Source organism: Diplodia corticola (assembly GCF_001883845.1).
Source record: "Diplodia corticola strain CBS 112549 chromosome Unknown scaffold49, whole genome shotgun sequence".
Taxonomy (NCBI): Eukaryota; Fungi; Ascomycota; class Dothideomycetes; order Botryosphaeriales; family Botryosphaeriaceae; genus Diplodia; species Diplodia corticola.
In genome coordinates this window covers 196,163-224,162 of record NW_017971528.1, presented here as the reverse complement: position 1 = coordinate 224,162, position 28,000 = coordinate 196,163, and the positions used below count along the sequence as shown (strand labels likewise).

At 57.1% G+C, this 28,000-nt stretch overlaps 9 protein-coding genes across 9 annotated transcripts; 5 read left to right on the top strand and 4 right to left on the bottom strand.

Annotated features, from left to right (window-relative positions):
• Positions 1 to 160: 160 nt before the first annotated feature.
• Positions 161 to 2,344, top strand: BKCO1_4900066 (impb mucb samb family protein; the record flags this gene model as incomplete). Its single annotated transcript, XM_020276582.1, has 1 exon — positions 161 to 2,344. One exon carries the CDS (start codon positions 161 to 163, stop codon positions 2,342 to 2,344), a length of 2,184 nt encoding a protein of 727 aa, XP_020127603.1.
• Positions 2,345 to 7,532: 5,188 nt separating this feature from the next.
• Positions 7,533 to 8,380, bottom strand: BKCO1_4900065 (nitroreductase; the record flags this gene model as incomplete). Its single annotated transcript, XM_020276581.1, has 2 exons — positions 7,533 to 7,853; positions 7,922 to 8,380. The coding sequence occupies 2 exons, from the start codon at positions 8,378 to 8,380 to the stop codon at positions 7,533 to 7,535; spliced, it is 780 nt and encodes a 259-aa protein (XP_020127590.1).
• A 1,832-nt stretch (positions 8,381 to 10,212) lies between these two features.
• Positions 10,213 to 12,498, top strand: BKCO1_4900064 (chitin-binding type 1; the record flags this gene model as incomplete). The annotated part of the gene is made up of 1 exon (XM_020276580.1): positions 10,213 to 12,498. The coding sequence occupies one exon, from the start codon at positions 10,213 to 10,215 to the stop codon at positions 12,496 to 12,498; it is 2,286 nt and encodes a 761-aa protein (XP_020127589.1).
• Positions 12,499 to 15,269: 2,771 nt separating this feature from the next.
• BKCO1_4900063 (high osmolarity signaling protein sho1) lies at positions 15,270 to 16,358 on the bottom strand (the record flags this gene model as incomplete). Its single annotated transcript, XM_020276579.1, has 4 exons — positions 15,270 to 15,791; positions 15,846 to 15,968; positions 16,028 to 16,183; positions 16,239 to 16,358. 4 exons carry the CDS (start codon positions 16,356 to 16,358, stop codon positions 15,270 to 15,272), a joined length of 921 nt encoding a protein of 306 aa, XP_020127586.1.
• Positions 16,359 to 18,089: 1,731 nt separating this feature from the next.
• Positions 18,090 to 18,772, bottom strand: BKCO1_4900062 (nuclear distribution protein; the record flags this gene model as incomplete). The annotated part of the gene is made up of 2 exons (XM_020276578.1): positions 18,090 to 18,511; positions 18,571 to 18,772. 2 exons carry the CDS (start codon positions 18,770 to 18,772, stop codon positions 18,090 to 18,092), a joined length of 624 nt encoding a protein of 207 aa, XP_020127585.1.
• Positions 18,773 to 19,102: 330 nt separating this feature from the next.
• Positions 19,103 to 20,988, top strand: BKCO1_4900061 (amino acid transporter; the record flags this gene model as incomplete). Its single annotated transcript, XM_020276577.1, has 6 exons — positions 19,103 to 19,185; positions 19,243 to 19,322; positions 19,382 to 19,736; positions 19,840 to 20,068; positions 20,118 to 20,277; positions 20,327 to 20,988. 6 exons carry the CDS (start codon positions 19,103 to 19,105, stop codon positions 20,986 to 20,988), a joined length of 1,569 nt encoding a protein of 522 aa, XP_020127584.1.
• A 673-nt stretch (positions 20,989 to 21,661) lies between these two features.
• Positions 21,662 to 22,569, bottom strand: BKCO1_4900060 (ribosomal protein mitochondrial; the record flags this gene model as incomplete). Its single annotated transcript, XM_020276576.1, has 4 exons — positions 21,662 to 21,781; positions 22,005 to 22,153; positions 22,354 to 22,388; positions 22,493 to 22,569. 4 exons carry the CDS (start codon positions 22,567 to 22,569, stop codon positions 21,662 to 21,664), a joined length of 381 nt encoding a protein of 126 aa, XP_020127587.1.
• A 402-nt stretch (positions 22,570 to 22,971) lies between these two features.
• On the top strand, positions 22,972 to 23,932 carry BKCO1_4900059 (meiotically up-regulated protein; the record flags this gene model as incomplete). The annotated part of the gene is made up of 5 exons (XM_020276574.1): positions 22,972 to 23,010; positions 23,059 to 23,167; positions 23,220 to 23,285; positions 23,339 to 23,759; positions 23,830 to 23,932. 5 exons carry the CDS (start codon positions 22,972 to 22,974, stop codon positions 23,930 to 23,932), a joined length of 738 nt encoding a protein of 245 aa, XP_020127632.1.
• Positions 23,933 to 25,483: 1,551 nt separating this feature from the next.
• Positions 25,484 to 26,649, top strand: BKCO1_4900058 (uncharacterized protein; the record flags this gene model as incomplete). The annotated part of the gene is made up of 2 exons (XM_020276573.1): positions 25,484 to 25,702; positions 25,765 to 26,649. 2 exons carry the CDS (start codon positions 25,484 to 25,486, stop codon positions 26,647 to 26,649), a joined length of 1,104 nt encoding a protein of 367 aa, XP_020127633.1.
• Between the last annotated feature and the right edge of the window lie 1,351 nt (positions 26,650 to 28,000).

The window sequence follows — 28,000 nt, the reverse complement described above, 5'->3', positions numbered from 1 at the left end:
GTCGGACCTCAGCGCGTGCACCAATGACGCGTGCCGCCCTCCCACGCGACTTTCCATCACGACGACGACGACCACCACCACCACCACCACCACCGCGACACAGTCAGCATGCCCTCCCCCCGCTGAGGCCCGCCGCCTCGACGACACCCAGGCCCGCAGCATGTCGTCTTCGCAACCGTTCATCGATTCCTCGCCGCTCTCCACCGGCAGCGGCCGGCGCCGCAAGTCCCACTTCACGTACCGGCACCTCTCCCAGCTCAGCGCCTTCACGGCCTCCAGCCCGCTGCGCGTGGTCGCGCACATCGACCTCGACGCCTTCTACGCGCAATGCGAGATGGTGCGGCTGGGCGTGCCGGCGTCGCAGCCGCTCGCGGTGCAGCAGTGGCAAGGGCTCATCGCCATCAACTACGCCGCGCGCGCGTTCGGGCTGAGCCGGCACGTCACGGCGGCGGAGGCGCAGAAGCTGTGCCCGGACATCGTGTGCCAGCACGTGGCGACGTGGCGCGAGGGCGACGAGCGCTGGGCCTACCACGCCGACGCGTTCAGGAACATGGCGACGCACAAGGTCAGCCTGGACCCGTACCGCACCGAGTCGCGCCGGATCCTGGCGCTGATCAAGGACGCGCTGCCGCGCGAGCTGCAGCGCGTCGAGAAGGCGGGCATCGATGAGGTGTTTGTCGATCTCTCGGCGCAGGTGCATGGCGTCTTGCTGGAACGGTATCCGGAGTTGGCGGGCCCGCCGCCGTATGATGATCCGACGGAGAACTTGCCGCGGCCGCCGACGACGGCGTTGGATTGGCGGGCGGATCATCTGGTCGATTTGGATGCCACGGAGACCGAGGATGACGATCCGGATTGGGATGATATCGCCATCTTGATTGGGTCCGAGATTGTTCGGGATGTTCGGGCCAGGGTTTTTGAGGAGTTGAAGTACACTTGTTCTGGTGGGGTCGCGCGAAACAAGATGTTGGCGAAGCTTGGATCTGGCCACAAGAAGCCCAATCAACAGACTGTTATTCGCAACCGCGCCGTGCAGAATTTCCTCAAGGACTTGAAATTCACGAAGATCCGCAACCTGGGCGGTAAGCTTGGCGACGAGGTGGTCGCTATGTTCAACACGGAAACGGTCAAGGATCTGTTGGACGTGTCGTTGGATCAACTTCAGAGGCTTGGTGACGGAACTGGTATCTGGCTATATGACATTATCCGTGGAAACGACACCAGCGAGGTTAATTCCAGAATGCAAATCAAAAGCATGCTATCGGCCAAATCCTTCCGCCCGTCGATCAACACCTTTGAGCAGGGAGTCCGTTGGCTCCGTATCTTTTGCGCCGACATTTTCTCCCGCTGTGTAGAAGAAGGTGTTCTCGAGAACAAGCGTCGACCCAAGACCGTCAACTTGCATCACCGGCAGGGGCAGCAGACTCGATCCAAGCAATCGCCTATTCCACAGGCTAATACTTTTTCTGAAGAATTGCTTTTCGAGCTTGCAAGGAAACTCCTCGCTCAGGCGGTGGCGGATGGACGCGCCTGGCCATGCTCAAACCTGTCACTGAGCGTAGGCGGCTTTGAAGACGGCATCACTGGCAACAAGGGCATTGGAACTTTCCTTGTCCGTGGAGAGGAAGCCAAGGCCATGCTCGCCAGCGAAAGAGAGGCCTCGGCGAGCAAGAACAGCAGGGCTGATCCACTACCGCCTCAAAAGAGGCGCCGTGTCGACGATGGTGGTATCCAGAGGTTCTTTGGACCACGGGAAAACAGCCGCGATGAATCCGGAAACGAACACAGTCCATCCATGAGCCGAGAAAACAGCAGAGCTACGTCTGAGCAGGACATGCGACTGGAGACCCCGGGTGATGGAAGCCACGGCCACTCCACTCCCGCCCTTGACCATGCCGAACAGACCTGGGGTGAAGTCGACCCATCCGACATGCTACCTCCTTCCGCTCAACATCAAGCTGAAAGTCATTTCCACGAAACCGATCATCACCCTGCAGGCACCGAACCAGCTCCCGCTCAACCCATTGCTGCCCAAAACCCTCACCAAATGCCACCAGATACGTTTCTCTGCGAGCGCTGCTCTACCCGTCTCCCCGCCTGCCAGCAAGCCGAGCACTCGGACTACCATGTGGCGAGGGACCTTGCAAAGCAACTTCAGGCTGAAGACCGCGCCGCCGCCGCCGCCGCCGCCGCCTCGGCCGCCCGCCCCCCTGCACCGCCGGCGTCGACGACCCCCAAGCCGCGCGGGCGGGGAAGACCAGCCGGTTCCGGCTCGTCTGGTGGGAGCAGCTCAGTCAAGGGAGCGGAGAAGGGGCAGATGAAGCTGGCATTTGGCAAGGGTTGATGAGAGGAATGTGGCTGAACCATATTTTTTTTCAGCATGCAATAATGGGGGTCCATGCCACGGCAGTTCCACCACGCTCGGTTGTACCTGCAGCTTTTTTTGACGAGAGAGAATTGGGCTTCCATCCACCCAGAGCTCGGGACGCTACAGCAGCAGCAGAAGCAGCATCGTGTGAGAAAAAGAAAAAAAGAAAGAAAAAGGGTTTGGAATGGCCCTTTCGTGGCGGCGGCGCACGTTCGTCGCGCCCATTTCATAAACCACCCCCCTTGGCTGATGATTGTTTCCCCCGGCTCATGGGGCGGGGATTGGCACAAATCATCCGATTTTCCGCCCCCTCCCCCCCCTGGGAAAGCGAGCGTGCACGCATTGTATCCGCAAAAAAATGGTGACGACTTTTATCTTCCCGAACGAGAGGATGTTGGGCTCCAAGGCTGCTACGCTACGCTACGCTTCTACCTACTGTGGCTGATTTGGGAAGGGGAGGGGGGAGGGCCACGTTTTCCGAGACCACAGACCGTCTTGCGGTTTTTCCTTTGGTAACACGGGGCGGGCTGGGCTGGATGATGGGCTGGATGGCTTGCGGTGAGGCAGCAGCAGCGGCGCGCGCGCGCGGTTAGTGAGAGAGCTAGCTACTGCAGGCGTTCAAGTCGGCTCGTGGGCCAAGACGGGGAGGAGAAGCCCTTGCAGGATGGTGGCGCATTTTGGCGTGATGCGGAGGAAAGGGTGGAGGGAGGAGGAGCGTGCGGGTGGCAACCATCACGAAGGCGGGCTTGGGTAGGTGGGTGGATGATGGGCGGGCGTTGGCGCGGGTTAGGGGATCGGCGGCACAGGTTTAGGCGGTATGACGAATTGGTCTAAAGGTGGTGGTGGTGGTGATCAGCAGCGCGATTGGATGCGGTTCTGCTGTCATGTTCTGCAGGGCGGCTAGGGGGGAAGGAAGAAGGTTTCTGTCAGCCCAAGCTTCGGATGCTTTTCCTGACCGATCGACACTGGAAAGCCCCGGGCGCTGGGTCGAGCCGCCGTCCAGATCAGCACAGAGCCGTCGATTTGGGCATCGGGATCTCGACTGCCTTTCTGGGATCGTTATTATTCTTTTGGCCCCCATTTTCTTTGACGCTTGGTTTTTGCTTCGTCTCGTCTCGTCTCGTCCCGTCGGCTCGGCCATTTTCTGGTTGGCCAGCGGCTCTTGCTCCGTTTTGCTTTTTGTGGACTGACGTAGCGCGCCGGCTTGGCTTGCCGTGTCTTGTCCTCAATGGGACGAGGGCGCGTTTGAGCTGCTGTTTGCTCTGAGCGAGTTGCAATGAAGTGTTGGCGGCGGCGGCGGTCTAGAACGTCGTCTTCCCCGTCAGGGTGTGGGGTCGTCGTCCTCTCCCTCACCCGCTTGCTCCTCCGGCTTTCTTCTTCCTCGTCTTCCCGCAGCCGCGTCCGCCCACGAGCTAGGTAGGTAGGTAGCCACGCCGTGACGGCAGCCGCATTAGCTCCCACATGGTCACGACAAACTGCTTTTTCCCACACACCCTCCGTCCGCCCATTGCGCTTACACATCCCCCCGGATCCTCATTCCCGCGCGTCTCTCGCCTCTTGATCCGGAGGTCGGCTATGCGCGTGCCTGCCTGCCATGTATGTCAACCCCGGCCCTTCATCCCGGCGCTCGCTCCGTCTCTGTCAGGTCAGGTCAGGGCCGGCCAGGCATGCGGTTGGTCAGGCCGGGGGATGGGGGAGGGGTGATCAGCGCGCGTTCGCTCTCTCTCCGCTCTTCCTCCATGTTCCTGGCAGCGGAAAGGAGATGCGCGTTCCCGCGCCCCCGGTACACCGGCCGGTCATTGGACCGCTGCCACTGCTGCTGCGCGCCGCGTGATGCCGTGTCTTGGTGTTTGCAGGCCACACAGCAGCAGCGAGAAGCCCGCGCTACTGATAGTACTATTGCTGCTGCTGCTGCTAGGTACTACTACTACTGCGGCGCGTGGGTGGGAAGAGGGCTAGATAGGTACCGTTTCGATAAGTGCTTACTACAGAAAGCAGTGTGCGCTGATAGCAGTGACTTGTTCTTGCGCGTCTCCCCCTCTCGTCATCGTCGTCGTCGGGGCAGTCAGTCAGACGACCCCGCGCGTGCTGTGCTACGGTGCTGCTGCGGTGCTGCTGCTGCTGCCTGCGGATCAATGCCGCGTGGGTTGTGGGAAATGCAGACGCATGTACGTCGGCTTTCCCGACATGCGGCCCGCATGGCCGGTTCGCGCCGCCGATCATGGCAATGGTGTTCTGGATTTTTATTGATTGCTTTTTTTTTCCTTTCCTGCGCACTTTTTTCTTTTTTTTCCCCCGGCGCCCCTTCTGACGGCACGGCGCGGGTCCGCACGTACATATTGGAAACGTGTGTCTACGTCGTCGCGCAGCGCTGATCCCCGTGTCAAATTTGCTCGGGGTCGGTCGTGGGTCGGACTGCGCGCGTCGACAGGGTAGCGTACTTACCAGCCACATGTGGCGCTACGGGCGGGAAGACGTCATGGGTTCTGTCTGGGAAGAGGCGCTGGTTTGTGGGTCAGGACGGGTCTCGCTAGTGTGCTGCTCACGACGAACAACGCATGGCTTGGAAGGCTTGGGGATTGTGTGAGAAGGGGGGTTCTGGGTTGCGGGATGGCCCCTAATGGTCCCGTTTATATATGGTTCTCTGAGCGGAGGGATTGTGCGTGTTCGACCCTTGGCGGCCACTTGCGTACCATACACGCCTTTGGAAACTGACACTACTTGGTACACTTCGGTTGCAATCAGAGCTGGATGGGAACAGCAGACAGTATGAAAATCCTCTAAGAGCAGAGTCTGACTCCAACCATGTCCCAACGTCTGTGCGGAGCGCCATCACATAGATACGATGCGCTTCATCATCACGCAATGATGGTGATGCATTGCCTACAGGACGGTGCGCTCTGATGTGAATCTACTGAGCAGAGGAGAAAGGCTGGTCCTTATATAGGTTGGTATTCCTTCAATTCGCATTTCCAAGATTGACTCTGCAGAATGTCCATTTATAAAAGGATGGTAGGAACACTGTGTCCTTCACATAACAAATGTTATTCAAATCGCCCCCGATACAAATGATACAGGCTAATGGGTACAATGGTACATGTTTTGCTAATCACACGGGATAATACTGGTCTTTTTTCTTTTTTTTTTTCACAGACGATGAGCATCATCATATCATTTTGGTGAAGAAACACAGGGAGTGTGGCGGTGACGATATGTTTTTAGAAACTTCGAGCCTGGCCACAGTGCTAATGGCTACGTGGTCTATTTGGTGTTCCGATTACAAGACTGGGCTCCATGCCTGAACAAGTAGTCCAGGAAATTCCAATCGGCTTTGCGAAAATGGAGAGAAATGATGAAGTCCAGCATCTGATAGCAATGGCCTGAATCACAATTTCTGCCTACGCTTCAAATTACTGGGCAAAGATAGTCTGGAGATTTCCTCCCAAGTCTTGTCTCTCATATAACCTCGCGGGGCAAGCCATGTTTCGCCACGAGCTGTCTTGCAACGGTCATACCCAGGAAATTAGGAGTCCATGGCGGGTTGAATGACCTTTTATCGCACAAAGCTCACGAAAAAAAAAGCATGATTAGTAGCCACGCCATGGCATTTGTCCCAGACATGAGCCTGTGCCGAACGAAGTACTTAATATCATATCTGTTTAGTCCCCTATGCCCTCCAATTCTCCAGCCACGGAAACAGAAATCTCTCCACTTAATAAAACTACTATAGACCTAGTACTGAGGCCGGAGTCGGTTGACTATGTTAGACACTGTAAGGGAAAACGCATTATACTTTAACGAATTGGGAACGCCCAAGTTTGTTGTTGCTCACCAGCGTTCCAACTTGATACTGCAAACCTTCATCATCCAAGAAAATCGAAACCGCTCATCGAGTCTTTGGAGAACCAGAAGAATTGTACTGGGAAACGGACGTTCTCGTGTTGGCATAGCAACCGGTATAATAATTCGTAGGGACAGGCAGTAGGAACCCACCGACCACAGCCAGACAGTTCCAACCTCTTCAAGATCAGGTCCTGCGTTTTCACGCGCCAGATCCCAGCAACGGCACCGACGTCCCAAGAGCTCACCATCCACCAACCATTTTTATCCTCCCATCAAACCAGCGCCGCCCAGTCACCTGCCGTCGATGCAAGACTCGTCAGAGGGCCAGCCTCCCCAAGCGTGACCCCGCAAGTGACGCCATCCGGCTAGTGTATCGCACCAACGCCCCATCCGCAATGACGCATTGGGTGATCAAATGACGCCAGCACTAGCCGCCGGTCCATGCTCACAATTGCTTTCGAGGCGTGTGCCCACTCGCTGCCGCTCCGGATTCTTAAGACGTCGATGGTGGACGCCACTCGACTCGAATGCGCCAGTACTCAGACGGCGTGTAGTGAGGGAGGTAATAGCATTGCCCAACTCTGTACTGTCTCAACCCTCGGTTTAAGTTTGACCTGAGCTCTTCTTCCGTCAATGTTTTCCGCGTGTCTACGAGCCCGTTCATGTCTTGGATGGTGAAGGTAGCGGGGGTCTTCATGATCGCGATATGGAGGAAGCCAGCAACTTTACGTTATGAAGGACTCCATCATGTGTATGTGATGGTGAGGTGTGGGGGTCCTCGCGATATATGGACCAGATGTCGCGCAGCGGAGGAAGACAGCTGGAAAGTAACTCTTTTTTCATAGTTACCGAGTAGAAAATGAGCAGTGTATTGAATAAATGCTAAAGTGACGGTTGGCTGGCTTGCCCGATAGTATGATACTGTAGAGAGCTGGGAGATACCTTGGTCTCTTAAACCCCTCCATGTATTGCATGTTGTCATGTCTGGTGCGCATGGATGGTAACCGGTGCTCGTCATGGGACCTGCTCAGCTGTCAGCTTATATAGCTGTACGGAGAAGCACGCTTCTGGTATCGCTGGTGGCAGTCGGCTGGGTAAAACATGGTAACGTGCAGATATGCAATGACAACTGCTCATCCGGCCACTCAGGAAGAGGGCCATTAAATGTTCGAAAATTGCAGGGAAAATGATCGATTCCTTTCCCTCTCTCTCTTGTCTACAACTACCGTAGCAAGCAACGATCTATCGGTATAGAACCGCGAACAACAAAGCAAATTCCCAACGCCTTTACGAGCATCTGCCCATTCCCATGATTAAACTTTTATTTGCCGTGAACGAAGACGCGCTGCTCCAGCGGCTTCTGGTCCTTGGGGCCGGCATCGGCGTTGGCGCGGCCGCCGAAGACGAGCTGGGCGCGCAGCTGCCACTCCTGGGGGATGTTCCACTCGTCCTGGACCTTGCGGTCGACGACGGGGTTGTAGTGCTGCAGGTTGGCGCCGAAGCCCTCGGCCTCGAGGCCGGCCCACAGGGCGAACTGGTGCATGGCGGACGTGTGCTCGGACCAGACGGGAAAGTGGTGGGCGTAGATGGCGAACTTGCTCTGGAGGTCCTTGACGGGCGCGGGGTCCTCGAAGAAGAGGATCTGCGGGGACGGAAGTGTTAGTTGTTTTTGGGGTTGGAGAGGAAGGGAGGAGGAGAGGTTCCACATACGGTGCCGTAGGCGGCGCGGAAGCCGTTGAGCTTGGCCTCGGTGGAGGGGAAGGCGTCGGCGGGGACCTGGGGCTTGAGGACGTCCTTGGCGATGTCCCAGAACTTCTCGTGCTCCTTCTTGAGCAGGACGACGACGCGGGTGCTCTGGCTGTTGAAGGACGAGGGGACGGCCAGGACGACGTCGTTGACGATCTCCTGGATGCGGTCGTCGGAGATGGGGGCGGTGTTGTCGAGCTGGTAGAAGGTGCGGCGCTCCTTGACGGCGTCGAGGAAGGACTTGTTGGCAGACATGGTGGCGGAGGTGGTGAAGGCGCGGGAGGTGGAAGAAGTTGCTGAGGGTTGAGTAAGTGTTCTGGAGAGCAGCGAGGTTGCGGCGGGGGCGGCGCTTTTGTAGGAGAGCGAAGGAGAAAGGCGGGCAAGGATTGGTAAGGATTTCTTAAGCAGGTGTGGGGCAGCCATGTTTGAGGAGGGGAGGGCGTGGGAGGTTACAGAAGATGGCGTGTAAATATGCGCCGAGCAGGGCAGCCATCAGGCCGGAGAGAAAAGCCGTGAAGCGCATGGAAGCTGTAGATTCGGCGAACGAACCAATTGCGCGCGGAGCAGTGATGGCCTCGACTCGTCAGGATTCGCCATAGCTTAGCTGACGTCGTAGCATCGGAGTTGGGTGGCGGAGAGAAGGGCGCGGAGCGATGGAGGGGCAGCGATAAATCCGACGCATCCGATCTGGCGCCCCGCGGAATAGCCCCGCCGCGAAGCAGGAAGGACCCGCGGACCCTGCGCGTGAGCAATGCAGGTACGCCACCAATCGCCTGCTTACCCAAACTCAACACCAGCCCGAGCCACCTCGCTCTCTGCCATTCCCGAGCACCCCCGTCCTTCGTAAGCACCGCAGTACAACCACTCGCACTCGCACTCGGCCGAGACTGTGTAAGCATCGTTGAGCACCCCGATTTCCATGCGACCACGCGCAGCCGGCGCCCAGTGTCGACGTCTGCGAACCGCTACCGTCAGCCGCTGCGCTCTTTCTGCGTCGAGAGTCTAAGCAAACATCCGGCAGCAGAACGTTTGTTGACGCCTTGCCCGACCGTAGACCGCATCCTGACAGCTCAGTTGCGCTCTGCTTGAGGTCTACACTTCCCGAACGAGATGGCGCCACAGATTAATCATCCCATTATTCTGCTCCGAACGGTTCGCCGTCCTCCAATAAAACAGTCTCATCAGCTCCAAATCGCAGACTAACCCCACCGTCTCACGCGCAACTAGCTAGTAGGTATCTGGAGTAGCTGCGCACTTGTACTCGATGCTTTCCTCTTTACCATAGACGAACCCGGAAAAGTATGTATACCCCGCGTCTGGTGTTGAGCTTTCCCGGCAGAAGTCGTCCCTCGCCGTCCACCCACACCTTCGACAAAACGTACAGCCCATCACACCGACGGACCAGCAGAGAGCAAAAGAAAAAGATGATGAAAGCAGTGAGACTCGAACTCACGAAGGTTGCCCAACTAGTAAACCTTGTCTTCAAGACTCTTTTCAGAAGACCTGAAACTAGCGCCATAACCACTCGGCCATGCTTCCTGTTGATGGAGAGAGATCTGGCGCGCCAGCCCTATGTCTGCGGTAATGCGCGCAGTTTCGGCAGCGAATCGGCAGTTTTGGGAGAGAGGATGCAAATGGGGATGCTCACGGACCTCCTGGTTGAAAAAAAGTTCAACTCTCCTCGGCCGAACTTCAGCCACGCCGGCCGGTCCGAGATGGTATCGTCGCCAACTACACGTCTCCCTGACTGTCGAGGTTGAAATTGCCTGGCCACAGAATGCGAAGCTGACGTTAGCGTCATTTTTCAGTCAGCATGGTCAGACGACGCCTCGGAATATCCTAAAGACGCACTTCCTGAGCTGTGCAAGGAGTTTGCCCGCAACTTACCCAAAAACGTAGCCGCCACTGCGGGATGCGCTAGAACGCGTGTGCCTGAATATCCCTCGATAGCTGCACCTTGTTGCGGATTAGGCATTTCGTTTGATGAAATTCCAGATCGGCAAGCTCCTGGCATTTTCCACCCCCTTCCTTGTTTCCCTCCTCTGCTCCTCCGGATCCACCCCCGCAATATGTATAATGAGAGTGGTCACTATTGTACACGCTGGGCGAATTCCACCGTACGTGACATTCTCCGCCTAAAGGCCCTTTGTAGCCTTTCCATTCCTGTCGCTGTTCCTACTTTATATAAACTTCTTCACCTCTGCATCTACGAGGGCACCCCGCTCAGCCTTCTTTTGATCATCAAACCAACAATCATGCATCGTGCCGGTCTCTCCTTTCCACTGGGCATTCTGCTCTTGATCCGCGCCAGCAATGGCCAGCGAGTCCCTCCTTTCCCGTTTCCCTCTGGCCTTGCCTCCGATGCCCGCTCTATTGGCAACTCCACCTTCACAATCATGTGTGAAAAAGTCGATGCGAACGCCATTTCTCCTTATGTCACCACCTATCTCCCAACCGATGTCAAGGACTTCGATACCTGCATGAGCCTCTGCGACAACTACGGCGACACATGCGAGATTTCCCTCTGGGATCCCACTTCGGCCAACCCGTGTACTCTCCTGGCCTCTGTTCCTTCCGGAACCGCCCCTGCTGCTCCCACTGGTCGCTGCTATGCTACCAAGGCCAAAGCCTCGGCTTCTGTGTCGATTGCGGCGTCGGCTGAAATCTCCGCTGATGTTGCCCCGACTCCCACCCCGATACCCTTGTCCGAAGTTCTTGCAACTCTTTCGTCTTTGAACATTTCCTTGCCAGACATCACCGATATCGACCTGGCTACTGCTACCGACCTCTCCCTGTCCGATCTGACTTCGGTCACCGACCTCTCCTTGTCGGATCTGGCTACGCTTACCGATCTCTCTCTTTCTGATCTGGCTACGGCTACTGACTTGCCCTTGGACAATGCCGAGTCTGTTGTTGAAGTCGTCTCCACCATCATTGATGCCGCAGGGGAAACGTCTATTGTCAGTGTCCTCGCATCGGCCACTGCTTCCGTTGGAGCTTCATTGACTTCAGCCGTCTCCCTGCCACTGCGCACCAACGCACTCTGTGGTGCCCTCTGGCCCACTATCCCGAACAGAGAATGCCCCCAGGGTGACCCCAAGTGGGGAAGCTGCTGCTCTCCTTACGGCTTCTGTGGAAACGGGACAGCTTTCTGCGGCTTCGGCTGCCAGGCAGGCTTCGGTTCATGCGCGCAATCCTCGTCCCTGAAAGCACTACCTACACGCCCTTTCACTGCACGCCCTTCCATTGCACTCCCCCCGCCTCTTTCTCTCGCCTCTTCTCTTTCCATCCCCTCTTCTATTTCCCTCACCTCTGCTCTTTCCCTCACCTCTTCTCCCTCACTTGTCTCGTCGCTCCCGTCCTCGCTCATCAGACTGTCCTCCGTCTCCGTCCCCGGCGCTTCTGGCTCTGTCTGGCCTTCCGCGCCCTTGGAGACTCTGTGGTGGCTTCCCAAGATCTCGGCACCATCCCCTCCTATCCCGGACATCGTTTCGCCGTCCGCCCTAGCTCCCTCTGTTGCTTCAGCCCTGGGTATCGCATTCAGCGCGACCCCTCGCCCTATGCTGCCAAACCCGCCGGTTATTGACCTCAGCACTGCCATCCCCGCGACCGATGGTGTCGAGGCACCATCTGCCGCTGCTGCCAGTGCCGAGGCCGCTCTTGAATCTCTTCTTCCGTCTGCTGGTGTGACTGGTGCCGCTTCCGCTTCCATATCGGCGTCCGTCGATGCCGATTTGTCCGAGATCACCTCTGGCCTTTCTGCGCCCACTGGTGTTGCCTCCGCCGTCGCATCTCACATCGACTCTGACCTGGCTACTGCCAGTGGAATCGCCTCTGCTGTCCTAGCTACTGCCACCGACATCGCCTCCTCAGCCGTCGTTTCCGTTGACGACATCATCTCGGAGGTCACCTCTGACATCTCTGTTCTGACCGGCATCCCCTCCGTCACCCTCGCCGTCACCGTATCTGACATCACCTCCGATCTCCCTACCCTCGCCTCCGCCGCCTCCGCCGCCGTCTCCGACATCGCCTCCGACCTAGCCACCGCCACCTCCGCCGCCTCCGCCGCCTCCGTCGCCGTCGCCTCCGCCGCCAGCATCGCCTCAGGCCTCACCTCATCCGTCTCCCTCCCCACCGGCGTCGCCTCCCTCGCCACCGTTTCCCTCGACCTCACCTCCGAGCTCCCCTCCGCCATCGGCATCTCCACCCCCTCCATCAGCGTCACCGCCTCCGTCGCCGCCGACGCCGCCCTCTCCGCCGCCCTCTCCGCCTCCGTCTCCGCCATCGCCTCCGCCTCCGCCAGCGTCGCCGGCGCGCCCTCCGTGAGCGTCAGCAACCCGGTCGCGGCCGCCGCCACCGCCGTGAGCAGCGCCGCCCGCGCGAGCTCGCTGGCGGCGTCCGTGGTCGTCTCCGCCGTTCCGCCGGCTTTCACGTCGGTGCCCCGCCCGCTTGGCCCGAATCCGCCGGCCGTTCTGCCGACTAGCAGCAGATCCGCCAGCTTGCGGCGTGTTTTGAGCTCGGCTCTGACGTTCGTTGCTTGAGGAAAGTGACCGAGCTTTTTCCTCGGATTTTGTCGTGGTTGATGGGATGTGGACTTGGACGACTACGACCTTCTTTTTTGTTTTTCTCTTCAAATTGAGCTTCCCACTAACGGACCGTGGGGACTTTTCGGCACGTATGCTGATACGATTTTCTTATTTTCTGTTGCGGGTTTTGATGAGTTTGTATGTCACGAGTAATGGATACTGTTCACTTGGTTCCCAAATTTCTGTCTTATTCATGATGACGACCACCTGATACTATTTTGCGTATCTTATGTTGACCTTCTGATATCAACCAAGGCGTGGGAGTATGCACGTCAGATGCTCAATCACACCTCTGGCGCTCGCCTTGCGCGACGTAGCCGCCAAAAAAGAAGTTGCTACCTCCCACGTAGCATCCAGACAAGCATCTCCACGACCAACCCAGACCTTTGCCTGGTCAAGATCTACCAGAAACCACTGTCACAAAGGACATACACATGAAGTAAACATGAAACTCGTCTGAACAGAAAAAGCAAAGCAGCCTCTAGACCTGAAAACCAAAACATCTGACTAAACCAATTGTTTCACCTACCTATTACTTCTCGCCCTGACTGACCTTACACAATCAAAGCGTCTCCACCTCAACTCACCAACCAGATCCAGGATCGACGAACGACGGCAAGACTTTCCGCCAGGAACGCAACGCAGAAAAAAAGGAAAGAAAACGAAAACGAAGGAAAAAAAAAAAGCAAAGACGCGAGCCGGTACCCGCCCTCCATCGTGACACACGCCGCCGCAGACCGGTCAGCACACAGCGCGCGCGCGCGAACTACCTAGCCACACTGCCGGTACCCGCGCACTCCCGCCCCCGTATAGGTACCTACCTACCTACTCCGCGGTCATCGACGACGCCACCCAGATTCCTAGTACGTACGTACCCAACTCCCTACAATATTACGCGCACATACACAACCACAGGTCACGCTTCCATACAAAGGGACCCAGGCGCGGCCGTTACCGCACGGCTTTCCAAACGTCGCATCAAGACTGATCTGCCTGCCCTGCCCCTCCATGCATGGATGACAGACTTAGTCGCTCGTTTCGGACCTGTACCTGAACCTGAACTCGGGGTACGTATGCATGCATGCTGCTGGGAGGGGCGCGCCGGCCGTAGGGCTGAAACGGACTTGAGGCAAGGATGTCTGGTTGGTATGTGAAGAAGAACTGCATACCGCGCTTATCGACACATGGGGGAGAAGAGAGAGGGAGAGAGGGAGAGACCCACAAAAAAAAAGAATTGTCAAAGACGAGATACACCCGAGCACTCCGTGGCTGAAAGCACTCTATCTAGGAAGCACCCCCTTTTTTGAGGAAATTTGCCGCTGTGGTGGGAAAGTGGTGGCGGGGAAAGGCATGTCGTATTTGGATTTCGACGGTAATAGAACTCTGATAAGTCATAAGGCCTGGGGAACTTTTAGGTGGAAGATCGGTTTGTTGACGGAGTTTGTATATACATCATGGGTGGTGGTAGTAGTAGTGGAAACCCAACCCAGTGACAGCAGGACTCGGGAAGATACGGAGCCCTAAACACCTATAACATATCAGTAAGTAAAGTGATGATCATGCTCTGGCTAAGCCAAGTTCAAAATGACATAAAGGGCGAAGACAGCGCATGAGTGGCCAAGAGAAAATGTTTGGATGGACATAATGCAAGGAGAGTCTGGATAATGCTTAAAAGAGTTCCGTCAATGCACAACAACTGACCTCTCGACTGTCAATGCAAACCATAGCTTAATTTCATATACAACAACAGGAAGAAGCGGCTTGCTGCTCTCGCGCTGGATATCAGGCATCCAATTTTCTTGCCTATGCCAATTTTTCCAATTATCATTCCTTTTCCTCCCACTCCACCGTAGCGGATTTTTTTTTGGGTGTGGAGTTTCAAACGACTACACGTGAAAAGGCAGAATGACTCGATCGCTGGGACAAGGTGCTAGGTGGTGTGAATTCCATCAGCAGAGGCCGTTTCAGCGCCGCAACAGTGTGAATCTCCGTAGTCCCATCCTAAAGTGAATTGAGACGCGTTCAGTCACAGCAACGCCATGCAAATGTTTCGAGTGCAACTGCAAGCCAAAAGCAGGAACCAAAAAAAAAAAAAAAAAGCCACTACCTGCACTGCAAAGTGCATCAGAAAACTCAAAACCGGATATAGCCCATTCCATGAACGCACATCTTCAGCAGAAACAAGAGAAAAAAGGTTTTAGAAAGCCGGTCATGTTACTGTTGCCGATCTCGATCCGGCCGACAGGTTACAATCCGGGAATAGTAGAATAGTAGAAAGGGAAGTCTGCAACGCTTGAATTGCCCAGAGCGGCGCGTCCGCAGGCGATAGTAGCGCGTGGCATGATTCGTCGTAGAGGATGGAGCGCATCCGTGGTATAGGAATTTCGTCGCTGGATCCGAGAGGACGGTATTGAACGAGTGGTTGTGGTCGGTGTGATTAGACCGAATTTTGTTACCCTTTTAGGAAAAGCCCAAACCAGCGGGAGGTATCAGAAAAGAGAACGGGTATCTAGCAGCGCAAGAGCGTCTCCCAGGGCCCAACGCGTGATTTTCCAACGACGAACCCACGAGTCGAATCCGGCGCAAACCGGTCCAAGCCGATGCGCGGACTGTCTCCAGAGGGAGAAGTGCTCGAGTGTTCCGGAAAATGAAACTTGAGCCAGGTATCCACGTAGCAAGAAAGGAAGTAAAAGCAGTCGTCCCAGGCATGAGTGAAACCTGTGCATCTATAGCAAGATGAGGTAGTTGCTTGGCGCAATACCCGTCTCACCAGTCTGCTTCCTCGCCTGCCACCAGCGTCCACTGACGTCCGACACCTCGAGGATCTCATGCTTGGAGAAGCTGATTTCGTTTTGATCATCAGGGTTGGCCTCGTAGCTGTAGATCGCCTTGGCACGGTACGGGTATTCAGTGGGCGCATCCTGTTGCTGCTCGGGCTGTCCGCCCGCGTTGGGCGCGCCGTTGATGCCAGCACCGAAGCGCGGGACCGTAGAGTTGCGATCGGCTTGACCAGCTTGGCCGCCATGGAAGCCAGAAACCGGGGAAGACGTCTCAAAGCCATTGAGTTGGGCCGAAGTGTACATTTGGGGCTGCGGCTGGGTGGCGGTGGTCTGCGGACGGGCGCTGTAGTTGTTCGACATGGGACGAGAGTTGCGCACGGACTGGCCCTCCTTGTTCATCGCGTACGAATCAACAAAAGTGCGGTGCGACGCCGAGGGCTGCGAGCCGAAGTAGAAGATCCAGACGATCTGCGCTGGTTAGAACCAAGAGGGCCCAGTGGCATGATTTGTGAAGAAACTTACGGCGACCATCGAGAGGAGGATGTAGCCGGCAGCGGCAGCCTCCTTCGCACTGTCATTCTGATAGACGGTGGCATTGACGGCGGAGCTGGTGAAAACCAGGCCGGCGGCGAGGTAGCTAGAGACCTGCTCAAGTGTTAGGCTTGCGACGGGGCGGGGGGAAGGTGGAGGCGCGGGCTTCGTACCGCGACGTGGTAGGTGTCCTCAGACTCGGAGCCAACGACAATGATGACGCCGACAATGCAGCAGAGGAAGTAGACGAGGGCCCACCAGGTGTAGTTGGGAAACTCGCCGTGGAGGCTACCGATGATGGAGCCGACGAATGCGATGATCCATGCGAGCTGTGCGACAGTCAGCATCTGGGCGCAGGTGGCGCGCGGTCAGCGGACGACTCACAATGCTGATGGAGATGGTCGACAGGGCGAAGGGATCGCCGAGGATGTTGTCGAAGCCGAAGCGGTTGCGCATGCCGTAATTCATCTTCTTAAGGCTGTTGGGCGAGTTGAGCGAGGGCATTTATGCACGGGTGGGACGGATCGAGGTGGACGGCGAGCGCGTGCGGAGGGTTCGTGGTGGACTGACGGGAGCAGGGAATGCGCGGCGACGGACGACTTGTGGGAGTGGGAGAAGAGAGGTTCAAGAGAGTGGCGGCGAGGAGAGTAGCGAATGAGGGTTGTTAGGCGCCTGGCCCTACGAGATGCGACGGGGGACTGGAGAAAGCGGAGCCTCAGCGGCGGGCCGAGCAGCGTTCACGGCGGGTGCGCGGCGCGCGTTTTGTTGCGGGTCTGGAGGTCGCAGCCGCGGGAGGGACGCTTCAGTTGGATGGTGAGAGAGGCTCCGGATCGTCGGGGTCGAGGCGTGTCTTTGGAGAGGACGCAGCGATAGGAGAGCGGCGCGGCGGTGTTTGGCGCACGGGCCGGGCACACGCGCCGAAGCTGCAGCGATCAAGCGCTGCTGTCCACTAATTTACCTGACGCGCAGGCTCAATCAGGCGTGCGGGGAGCCCTCGCTGGCTCCGTCTTTATTGCAGCACCGATCGCTATCCTCTGCTTTCCTGCAGCCTGCCTCGTTCTGCCGGCCATCGCGCGCGTCGTGTGGGATTCCTGCGCCGCCACGTCGTGCAATGGACGAGAGCGCCTACGCGCGCCGCCCAAAGGGGCCTGTCTCGCCCGTCTCGCCCGTCTCGCCCGTCTCGCCTGCGCGGCCGGGCTGTCTCGGATTACGATGCCTGCCGTCCGGCGCAACGTGTGCAGCCCGCTGCGCCTGGCTCCCGCTGTCGCACCCCAACGCGCGCCCACGAGCTGAGCCCGAAATTTGTCGCCTGTGGTCATCTCGCGGGCCAGCCTCACCATTTCCTAGCTGCCGTTAGGCGCTGGCCCATGCGACGGCTGCTGATCCTCACTGGCCCGATGCGGCAGCAGTGCGTGTCGATGAAACGCTCCTCCAACGTCTCGCCTCTGCCCAGAGCCCGGGCCCAGGCGAACCCACTCCACCGTGCCGGCTCGCCGCCTACGCTTTCACCAGCTCGCCCGCCTCCCATACCGCTCCAGACAGCCCTGTAACTGGCCCTCTTCTGCGTCAAGCTCCGGCTCCCTGCGAGCATCAGAAAAGCTTGTCTTCCGGCAGCGCTGCCCGTCCAGCCTGCGCCAGACACGGCTGCTGAAGAACCGCGCGCACGCATTCCGGCCTGTGCATTTCGTCATACGTTCCGGTCCCGGGTCCAGCCCGCCTTCGCCAAATCCCAGGGAACAGGGCGCGTGCATATTTGCGCCGAACAGCCAGTACCGCATACGAGCCACTGAGTTCGGCAGGATGCTCAGTTAACGACCTCCACATTTGACATATTAGCTCGGTACCCCGAACTCGTCAGTCCACGAACGGGGAGCTTGCTAGCTAAGTGCCCATGCTGGAAAGACCCTGTCTTCCCCTTGATTAAGGCCCGCTACATGCACTGTCCAGCCTGCGTGCCGCGGTCCCGTGCCGCGAGGAATGGCTGGACCAAGTGTTTGCTTCCGCCGCTTACTGCCGCTCTAACGCCTCCACACAACCCGTGCACTGCTGTCTCTGCCACGCTTTTGACCTAAAGACGCATGCCTGATGTAGCCTTGTCGGCTGTCTCTCCAGCCACCGTGAAGAACCAAACGATGATGCTCGCACGGATTGGGGCATGTGGCCTTCACAGCCCGGGCTTCTCCAGCATTCCTCCATTCCTTCATGAATATCGGTTCTCCTTGTCATGCAGATCATTCAGGCGCCGCCAGATTCGCGCTCGATCTTGATCTCTTCCCTGCGAACTTCCCTCTCGGACTCTCGTACTCGCGAATCCCATTCAGCCCAGCACCTGCCTTGGCCCAACACCATGACCTCGTGCCATCTCAACACAGCCTTGCCACTTCGCTTCCTCAGGTCTGATATTTCGTGTGCCTGAGCCAGTTGTGTTTGGTCCAGCTGAGCGATACGGGGCGAGAGCGCGACCAACGACGTGAAGGATTCCGTCGGCGGTAGAGGGAGGTCGTGCAACGACGTCAATTGCGAAGCTGTAGCGGGATACGCCGGGGCTTCAGTGAGGATAGTAGCGAGCTTAATCTCGGGTGTCGGATCGCCCATGCTGCTGGGGGGCGGACGCGCCGGCTGCTCTGGCGGCGCGAAGATATCGGCGTGCTTGGATTCTAGCCGAAGGTGTCAGGAAAACGGGGCCACGACGATCCATGGGATTTTTATGCCTTACGTAGCTGGAGAATGTCGTTGATGGCGCGTGAGTTGCCGGCGACGCTCGAGAGACGGCTTTCAAGCTTCTGTATGCGCGACGCGACAGGCGTGTCGGTCTGCTGGCTCTCAACGTTGCCGCCAAGGACAAACTCGATGCGGCGAAGGCGCCACTCGAGCATGTCGAGTGTCTGTAGAAGCACCTCGTCCAAGTCTTCAGCCATGGTTGGATGTTGGGCAGGGAATGCGTTCGGACGGATGGCGTGTGTAGATGTTGCGGAGGTAAGCGGACCGGATAAGGCAGGAGAACCCTGGATTGGCGGGATGATCCGCGACAGCCTTGTGCGGCCGTGGCGGCCTGCCAGATGACATCTCCGCTCGCACGCCAGAGCTTCCAGCACTAACGCAACTTATCGCACCGCTCATCCTGTCGCCACGCTGCGCTCCAACCCTTCTATCCTTCTCTTGATGACTTAGGAGTCAGTGGGGTGTGCACCTCCGTCTACCACTGCCTCTCCGCGCCATACCTCCTGGCTGGACCCCGAATCCCAACCATGTCTTCCTATGCGGCGATAAGCGCTGGACCCTCCGAGCACGAGGACAGGCCGGCAAGCGCGGCCTCACACAGAGGCAGACGGTCGGTCCCAGCTCTTCAACTGCGCTGCGCAAGCTGTCTTGCTAACGTATGCGCCAGGTCGCGCCATGGCAAACGAGACGTTGGCTTCACCGGACAGGCTACATGGGCAAGCAGTGTCATTAATCTGGTCAACACAAGTGCGCATACCTCACTTGCGGTCACGAGAACACACGCTGACGGATAATTCGTGGTAAAGTCTTGGGAGCAGGCCTCCTGGCCATGCCGCACGCCCTGTCGCAAATGGGCATTCTACTAGGATGCTGCGTTATCGTGTGGTCAGGTCTCACAGCGGGCTTCGGCCTCTACCTTCAAACTCGATGCGCCAAATACCTCGATCGTGGAACCGCCTCCTTCGCCTCGCTCTCGAAAATAACATACCCCAATGCTGCCGTCGTTTTCGATGCCGCGATCGCCATCAAGTGCTTCGGTGTCGGAGTCAGTTACTTGATCATCATCGGAGACCTCATGCCCGGAGTTGTTAGAGGATTCAGTGAAGCTGCTGGAGAGATTGGATTCCTTGTGGACCGTCAGTTCTGGGTCACAGCTTTCATGTGCGTCTCTTCCCTGATGCCCCTAACGAGCCCGCATACTTTGTCCTTCTGCCTTATGGACGGGTTTAGTACCATTGCATAGAGATGCTAACGTGTCGTGTAGGCTCATTGTCATTCCCTTGTCTTTCCTCCGTCGGCTTGATTCCCTCAAGTACACCAGCATGATAGCCTTGGTGTCTATTTCCTACCTTGTTATTCTTGTTCTCGCCCATTTCTTCAAGGGAGACACCATGGCAGATCGCGGCGAAGTTCACGTCATCGCTTGGTCGGGACCGGTCGCCGCGCTCTCCGTCTTTCCCGTCGTTGTCTTTGCCTATACATGCCACCAGAATGTAAGCTTACCAGACCCCTTTGTTCGAGCTAGAGACTGACCCCACCCAGATGTTTTCCATTCTCAACGAAATCTTTGACAACTCCCACTTCCGCACCACGTCCGTTGTCAGCGCCAGCATTGGTTTGGCCTGCTCCCTTTATATTCTCGTTGGCATCACCGGATATCTTTCATATGGCGATAAAGTTGGCGGCAACATCGTCAGCATGTGTAAGTGCACCCGAGACCTACGAGTTGCATGTTTCTTACCAGTCTTTAGATGCTCCATCCGTTGCTTCGACTATCGGCCGTCTGGCAATTGTCATTCTGGTTATGTTCTCCTATCCTCTGCAAGTTCACCCGTGCCGTGCTTCCATTGATGCGGTCGTAAGTTGGCGACCGCAGCGAACTTCCAACTCTTCTCGCACGAGCAATACCGAAGGCTCTCCCTCGAGCGAGCACAGCGCTCCGCTACTTGGGCCGCCTAAGCCGAACAACGGGCCCATTGCTGCTCCTCTGCAGCCCAAGGCTGAACCAATGAGCGAGATGCGTTTCGCCATCATCACGACCACCATTATCGTGCTCAGTTATATAACAGCCATGTCCGTTTCCTCACTCGAAAAGGTGCTTGCATACGTTGGCAGCACCGGAAGCACGGCCATCAGCTTCATTCTCCCGGGCATCTTTTATTATAAGATTTCATCCCCTGAAAGCCCGCACCACCAGCGTCTTCTCAAGGACGAGGACGACGAGGAAGAGTGGAATTCCGGAGACGAAGAGAACATGACGGAGTCAGGACTTCTGATTAGAAATTTGGTGACCAAGACGAGAAGCTTCAGAAGGGGTCTTTTGAGGAAGTTGAGCCTGGCCCTGGCGATCTATGGTTTGGTTGTCATGGTTGTTTGCTTGGGGACCAATACTTTCTTGATCGCGGCGCACTAGAGGAAAATGGGGAGAAGATCTCGAAGCAAGAAGTGAACGGGGGGATCGAATCGTTTCTCATTTTGCTGGAGTTGGGGTTGGTGGCTGGTGCATAGAACTTGCTTGGGTATCGTTCAGTTGATCAATATTGACATCTATTTTCCATGGTTGTGCTAAATCTGATGGACGAGAAACCGAACGTGACAGGTGACAAACAAAACATCCAGAAAGAAGCAAAGATTAAGGTTTACCCCTGTGAGAACCTAAATTTGGCTATCACCTCTATTCTTCTTTGCTTTTTCGACCTATCATGGAAAGGGACTGCTCTCGCCACACCTCATCGCACTCGCTGAGCAAGTAAAGATGTATTTTGCGAGCTGTCAGAGTGCTTGCGAACAACTAAGTCAGAGTTGAGACGAGTGTCAATATACATCGTTCTTAGAGGACCAATCACTAAGCATCACAATCCACTTCCAATACCTCCACACAGACAGTCGCATTCCAGCTCATTTCGTCTTTCTGTACATGGTATTGGTACAGCCGCATCTTTCTCTTGAGGCGGCAAGCAACGTGAACCCTCTGGCAGGGCCATATCTCCGAATATTCCATAACGCCAAACCCAATGCAAAACCCTCCCGCCTGAAACCCCCGTTTCCATCAAGCGTTCATCCACCCCTCACGCTACTGAACTTCCTCACGCACCTTCAGCGGGAGGGGTGCGTTCCTTGTACGGGTTCTTCCGATGCTTCGCGTCCGCCTCTGCGACCTGCTGCAGGATCTGTCCAACGCGATACTTGGGCTCGAGCAAACCGGCCTAGACGTTTGCAGCAAAAAAAGTTCCGTCAGCCCCAAAAAACGTCGTGTGAATTCTTTCTTCTTCTTCCTCCACGTAGTCCCCTCCCCTTTCCTCAATTCCCCGCACAACATTCCACCAACGCTTACCCATCCCACTATATCTTCATGCCCAGACACACTCACACACACACACACACACACACACACACACACACACACACCAATTGGAGGGTTTGACGTACCATGGACAGCAGCCTCCAGCACGTATCGCTCGGCTGGGCGCCGACACCGAGCCAGTACTGCGCGCGCGATCGGTCCAGCTTGATGTCCTTGTACGGGCGGCCGGACGGGTCATCGGGCCTCGCGGGCTTGGGGATCGGGTCGTATGTGCCTTCAGAGAAATGGGACGAGAGAACCCCAATGTCAGTCGCCGGACTCGTAATGATCTCCTCCCTCCCTTCCCGCAAATAGTGATCCCGTCCTACGCCTCGCTCAAACGTGCTTTGCGGAGCTTCGTCCCGGGAAAACCGGAATGTGTGTGTTGTGGGAGGAGAGCATGGGGAAGGGTGGTTGGTTGGTGGTTTGGCGTACCGAGGACTTCGAGCGGCTTGCTGTCGCGTGCCGTTCTGTGCGCATGATGTTATGTTAGCCGCTGGGGGGTTTCTTCTGTATGCATCCGAGGAACGGTTGTGTGATGCCGCGGGGAAGAGAGAGAGGGCCAATTGCTTACCGGGCGTGGGTGACGACGATGTTGTAGAAGGGGGCGTGGCGCTTGCCGAAGCGCGCGAGCCGTATCTTGAGAACCATAGTTGCGGCGGGTGGTGGTTGGGTGCGAGGGAAGCGACTGCTGGTACGGCCGACGCGCGCGACACGGTCATGGCGAGCACCTCCACGATAAGTTTCTCGGACAGCTGCCGGGGAAACGTTGTGCCGGGTATTGGGACAGGGATCAACGCCCCGCCCGCTGGTGGCGGAAATACCTTCCTTAATTATGTACACTTTTGTAGATGAGAATAGAGGTTTGGATTTGTCGTTTATGTTCGAGCCATTTTTTCCCTGGACGTCAAGGTGTTCAAGAATTGGACGTGGTGGTGTTCGTTGTTTCCTCGCTGGGAGCGCTGACCTGATCAACGCGATGTGATGTAATGCTTGTGCCAGCATACCTTCGCACGACAGCAACAGCTTCGTTCTCATCAACCCTCAACTTTCATGTTTCGGACGACAAGGAAGCTCATGATGGCACTAAGAGTGAGTGGTGGCTGAAATGTCTATGAGCAAGCTCTGACTCTTTCTCAGACTCTTTCCGCAAAGAACGCCGCCGAGCTCGACAAGGAGCTCATGAGCAGCGGGGCCTTCTCTATTGACCAACTGATGGAGTTGGCTGGCCTTTCAGTGTCCCAAGCCGGTATCTTCTCTGCTCTCCTAATGAAGCATAGCAGAGCCTGATCAATGTCTAGTATTCAAGCTCCATCCAGTCAGCAAGGGCAAGCGCATCCTCGTGGCTTGCGGGCCGGGCAACAACGGTACGGCCCCAACATCCAGCTTCAACTGCATCCCTCGTACTAACAATTCCCAGGCGGCGACGGTCTCGTGGCTGCCCGCCACCTCCACCACTACGGCTACGAACCTACCGTCTACTACCCCAAACAGAGCAAGAACGAGCTGTACCAGCGGCTCCGGACGCAGCTCGAGGACCTGAAGGTGCCTTTCACGGACGACTTCGACGCCTCGCTCGGCGCTTCCGACTTCATCGTCGACGCCATCTTCGGCTTCAGCTTCAGCGGCGAGGTGCGCGAGCCCTTCCCCAGCGTCATCGAGGCCCTGCGCGACACCAAGGTGCCCGTGCTCGCCGTCGACGCGCCGTCGAGCTGGAACATCGAGTCCGGCCCGCCCGAATCCGGCCCGGGAAAGGGCTTCAACCCGCCGGCATTGATCAGCTTGACGGCCCCGAAGCCGCTGGTGAAGTGGTTCAAGGGCAGGCATTTCCTTGGTGGGAGGTAAGTCGAACGGGCTTGACTTATGTTTCAAATTTGCTTCCAGAATGTACCAACTGACGCAATTGTGTAGGTTCCTGAGCAAGGCTGTGGCGGAGAAATACAGCTTGGATATTCCCCCCTACGAGGGTATTGATCAGGTTGTTGAAGTACCGGTAGAGGGACAGAAGCTGTAAAGCAGAGCTGAACGAGTGACGACTTTAACGATATGACTTGGGATAACTTCGCAATCTGCTTTCCCGGCCTTGTCCCTGTCTAGCCAATAGTTTCAACCTGAGACTAGAAGGGATGTGGTGTGTAGATTGATTGCAGCTCTCACAATATTGGATGGCTGTGTGTGATATTAGCGGGGTCAGTTCGTGACGTGGAACCGGTGCGAGCCTGTGGCAGCTTCGAGGCTTATCGCGTTGGGATATGCCGCGTGCCCCTCGCCCTTGTATGGTTTGATCTTGAGCATTGTCGTTGTATCATTTGAGGCATTGTTGAAGCTCTTCAGCGTCTGGCAGAGGGGCAACTCAAGCCTATAAAGAGATCGACGCCCCAAGGAATCAGTGCACAGCCCCTGGATTTCGCAGGAACGGAAGAATAGGCGATAGCCAGGCGAGTTCAGACGATTGAGGTCGGAGAAGTGATGTCAAACCGCGATGCCAAGCTGAAACAGAGCCCGGTACAGTGAGGTCACGGCGCATCATGAAGCTTGTAAGGTTTGCTCAGTGGCACGCGCAGGTGATTGTTTTGAGCATCAGTGGCATTGTTGTTGTTTGCACGCACGGCGCCAACGCTGTGACGGTTGAGTTGCTCCTGTTAAGTCCGAGCTGATGTCGGAGATCCCGAGTAGGATCGCACACTGCTGGAAACAGAGAAGGCGAGCCGTCGGGAAAACCAACATGTTTAGCGCAGCAAGCACAAGCATGCCAGAAGGCGCGAAATAAGTACGGTCACGGTAGCAAAAAGAGCGGTTGAGTTTATCGTCCGTAAATGCCGTCTTCGGGGCCGAAAGGAGCTTCCAGGCTGACCATCTAGACAAACGCCCATTGGCTGAAAGCGTGCGTGACGAATTTTTTTCCGGCGTGGCCTGTTGCCGGAAGATGCAGTGGTTGAGCTTGATGCGGGCTAACCTTCGGCAGTGCCGTGGGCGTCAGGCGATAAGGATAAGACCACGTACGCTTAGCCTGCACAGGACAGGCGAAGGGAGTAGCGCAAGGCTGAGGGTAGCTGTTGACGAATGCAGACCCATCGCAATTTGAGGCCTCGCGTTGTACAACCGCGCGGCCTGGCGGGGCGGGCGCGGGCAGAGTGGAGAGTAGCGGCGCAGCGCGGCGAAAGGGAGCGGTTCGATTGGGATGGGCGGGCGGCTGCCGCGAGCCTGCAGCCAGCAGAGCACGGCGAATGAACAGGCGGCGATGAAACGCGTCGTGAAACGCTATAGGGGGATTTGGGAGGTGCGTCTGGCCACCGGGGCTTGTGTGGCGGGGGTGGTGGCCGCGGCCGTCCACAGCCTGCCGGCCCTCGTCGGTGATCATCCATGACGCGTATCTCCTGCACGTGACCGGGGGCTAAGCCTGCGTCAGGCACTACCCAGCGCATAAGGAAGCAGCGTAGCCCTGCCTTTGTCTGCGCGCTCTCTCCACACCTCAAAACCGCCTCTGCCCGCCCGCCTTCCTTTGTGCTCGCCTCAGATCCGTGCTGCCGTTCTCATCCTGCTGCTGTGACCTGTCCCTGGCATTATGAAGACCTACACTTTTGGCCTTGGCGCCGCTCTCGCTCTCGCCGCACCTTCCGCCGCCTTCCTGATTCCCTCGACCGCCGACGGCGTCCTCCCCAACCGCGAGTTCAACCTGGTCGACACAAGCTCGCAGCTGCTGACGCTCGACTGCCCCGGCTGCCCGTTTGCCGGCTCATCCGACGAGGATCTCGTGTGGGTGCAGGGCATCGAGAACTCTCTGGTACGTGGTCCGCCGGTCGCTGGCCTGAAACGTGCGTTATGCTAACATGGCCGCCGCCTCAGTTGCTGAACTTCTCTGTCGTCGACAGCCACAAGGTCGAACTGAATGGCGTGCCTCTCTACCCGCCTTCGTTCGACACCATTCCTCAGCCGATTCCCGTGTACCAGGTTCGGGCCGATATCCCGTTGACTGACATCCGCGCCAACATTGGCAAATACACCGACAAGCCGCTCCGCATCTCGGCCTATGCCCTGGAAATCGATCCCTCCGTCACCAGCTCTGATGGCGATGAACTTGTTCCCATGACTCTGCAACTGTCCTCCCTTGAGGCGCACCGCATCGGCGTCCCGGCTCTCTCGGTCAAGCTTATCAAGCACCTCGAGGGTGAGATCTCCATCATGCCCATCACCGTTGCGGCTCCCATCCACGGAAGCAAGCCGCAGCAGGATGATAAGGAATGCGAGAGCTGGCCTGTCCTTTGCAAATGGCGTGCGATGATCTCGGACCGCATCCAGGGCATGAAGGGTGGTCTGAACAAGGTCAAGGGCGGTTGCATGAAGGGTCGTCCTCACGGCGCGGCCAGACCTGATGAGGCGCAGGCGGAGCGTCCCCACCGCCGTCCGCACCACGGCCCTCACGGCATCATGCGCCACCACCGTAGCAGCGCTGTGGCCCAGTTCTTCACGACGATTGGCCGCATCATGATCCCCATCGCCATCGGCATCTCCATCGGTGCCTTTACCTATGCTCTCGGTTGGCTGCTTGGCTGCATCATTGCTTATGCCTACGTCAAGATCCAGCAGAGGCGCGGAAAGGGCTACGCCGCCGTCGCTGTTGATGAGGAGGAAGCCTTGACCAAGGAGGACATTCCGAAGGAGGCGCCTCCGGTCTACACGGAGAAGGAGGTCGTCGCTGACGAGGAGGGATTTGAGGACCGCCAGCTGTAAGCCGGTCACTCATGCAAACATGATTTTGGAGCAAAAATTATATTCATGAAAGGGTATGGCGGTTCCACAGGCTCGAGATGACGGTTTCAATAATGTATGGCGTTAGGATGGGCTGGCGGTGTTTCTCTTGCTTAGATATCAACAAACGAATACCTCTTTCCGATTGTCAGTGTTCTGTCAGCCTCGCGTCTATCTCAATCACCTCCATTGTTTACCGCCCAATGCACATGGAATAATGATTCCCACGCATGAACATCGGAGAGATCTCCCAAACGTGCCAAGCCGACAGGTGCACTGGTCAGAGCCAAGCCCGCAGGCCAGATGCAGCACACCAACATTGCATGCAGAAAGTTGGTCGAAACAAAGGCGACATGTTGCGCGCAGCAATGTGCACCACACGGGTTGCATTCTTGCCTTCACAATGTGCTTTGTTTCTTCTGCCGGGTTCGTTCGGCGTTCCGTTGCGCACTTCCCAACGTCCTTGGCAAACAGGCAAACAAGCAAGCAATTGCATGAAGAAGGCTGGGCTTGCAGCCTCCTCCCTCAGGGGACAAACCAACGATCGACTTCCCGATCGGTGCGGTCGCAGGGGATCCCTCCGTCCCTCTCCGTATATACCCACGTTTCAACCTCAGTCCGGCCCCGCGGCCCCTTCGAAGCGCCGACAGAGACAGACAAGATTTCGAAGCTCACAATGCCGATCGTCTGCAGGAGCTGGGAGGGCGGGAGGGGGAGAGAGTGGGTGCAGTCTGGGTGGCCTTGGACGAGATGCACGACGCGCGGTGGCGTCCGAGCGCAAGTGATTCCTATTCGTTTGATCACGGGTTGTGGGGCGATGGGGGGGACGGGCTGGCCTTTGCGCTGCTGCACCTGCATGGGACGGGGCGGGTGCGGGCGGGTGCGTGCGGGCAATCCATCCCAGCTCCTTCCCCCACCGCATTGGGGTTCGTGGCGCGGGAGCTTCGCGCGACGTCACCTCGGTCCTTGACGGATGGGTTCCTGCGTCAACCGGCGCTTGCTTGGCGGGTGGGCGACGATGTGCGCGCGGGCGTGAGTGCCGGCAAGTGAGGTAAGTGCCGGGGTTTGTCTAGCTAAGAGACGGACTTGGCCCCTGTGATTCGGGTCACCACATAACGGTTGCAAGGCTCCATGGTCTGTTGTGCCATCTGTCTCGACCCGGTCGACGATATGGAGCGCCGTATGAATCAATCACTTAGTACCGAGGATACCGGGCGGTTTCTGTCCGATTAAGTAAGCCTGCGCCTTCTACGAGTCTCCGCCTCTCTACTGATCATCAATACTATAGTGGACGGTGAACCAGACTCAATACGGACCGCTAAGGTTGCGACCT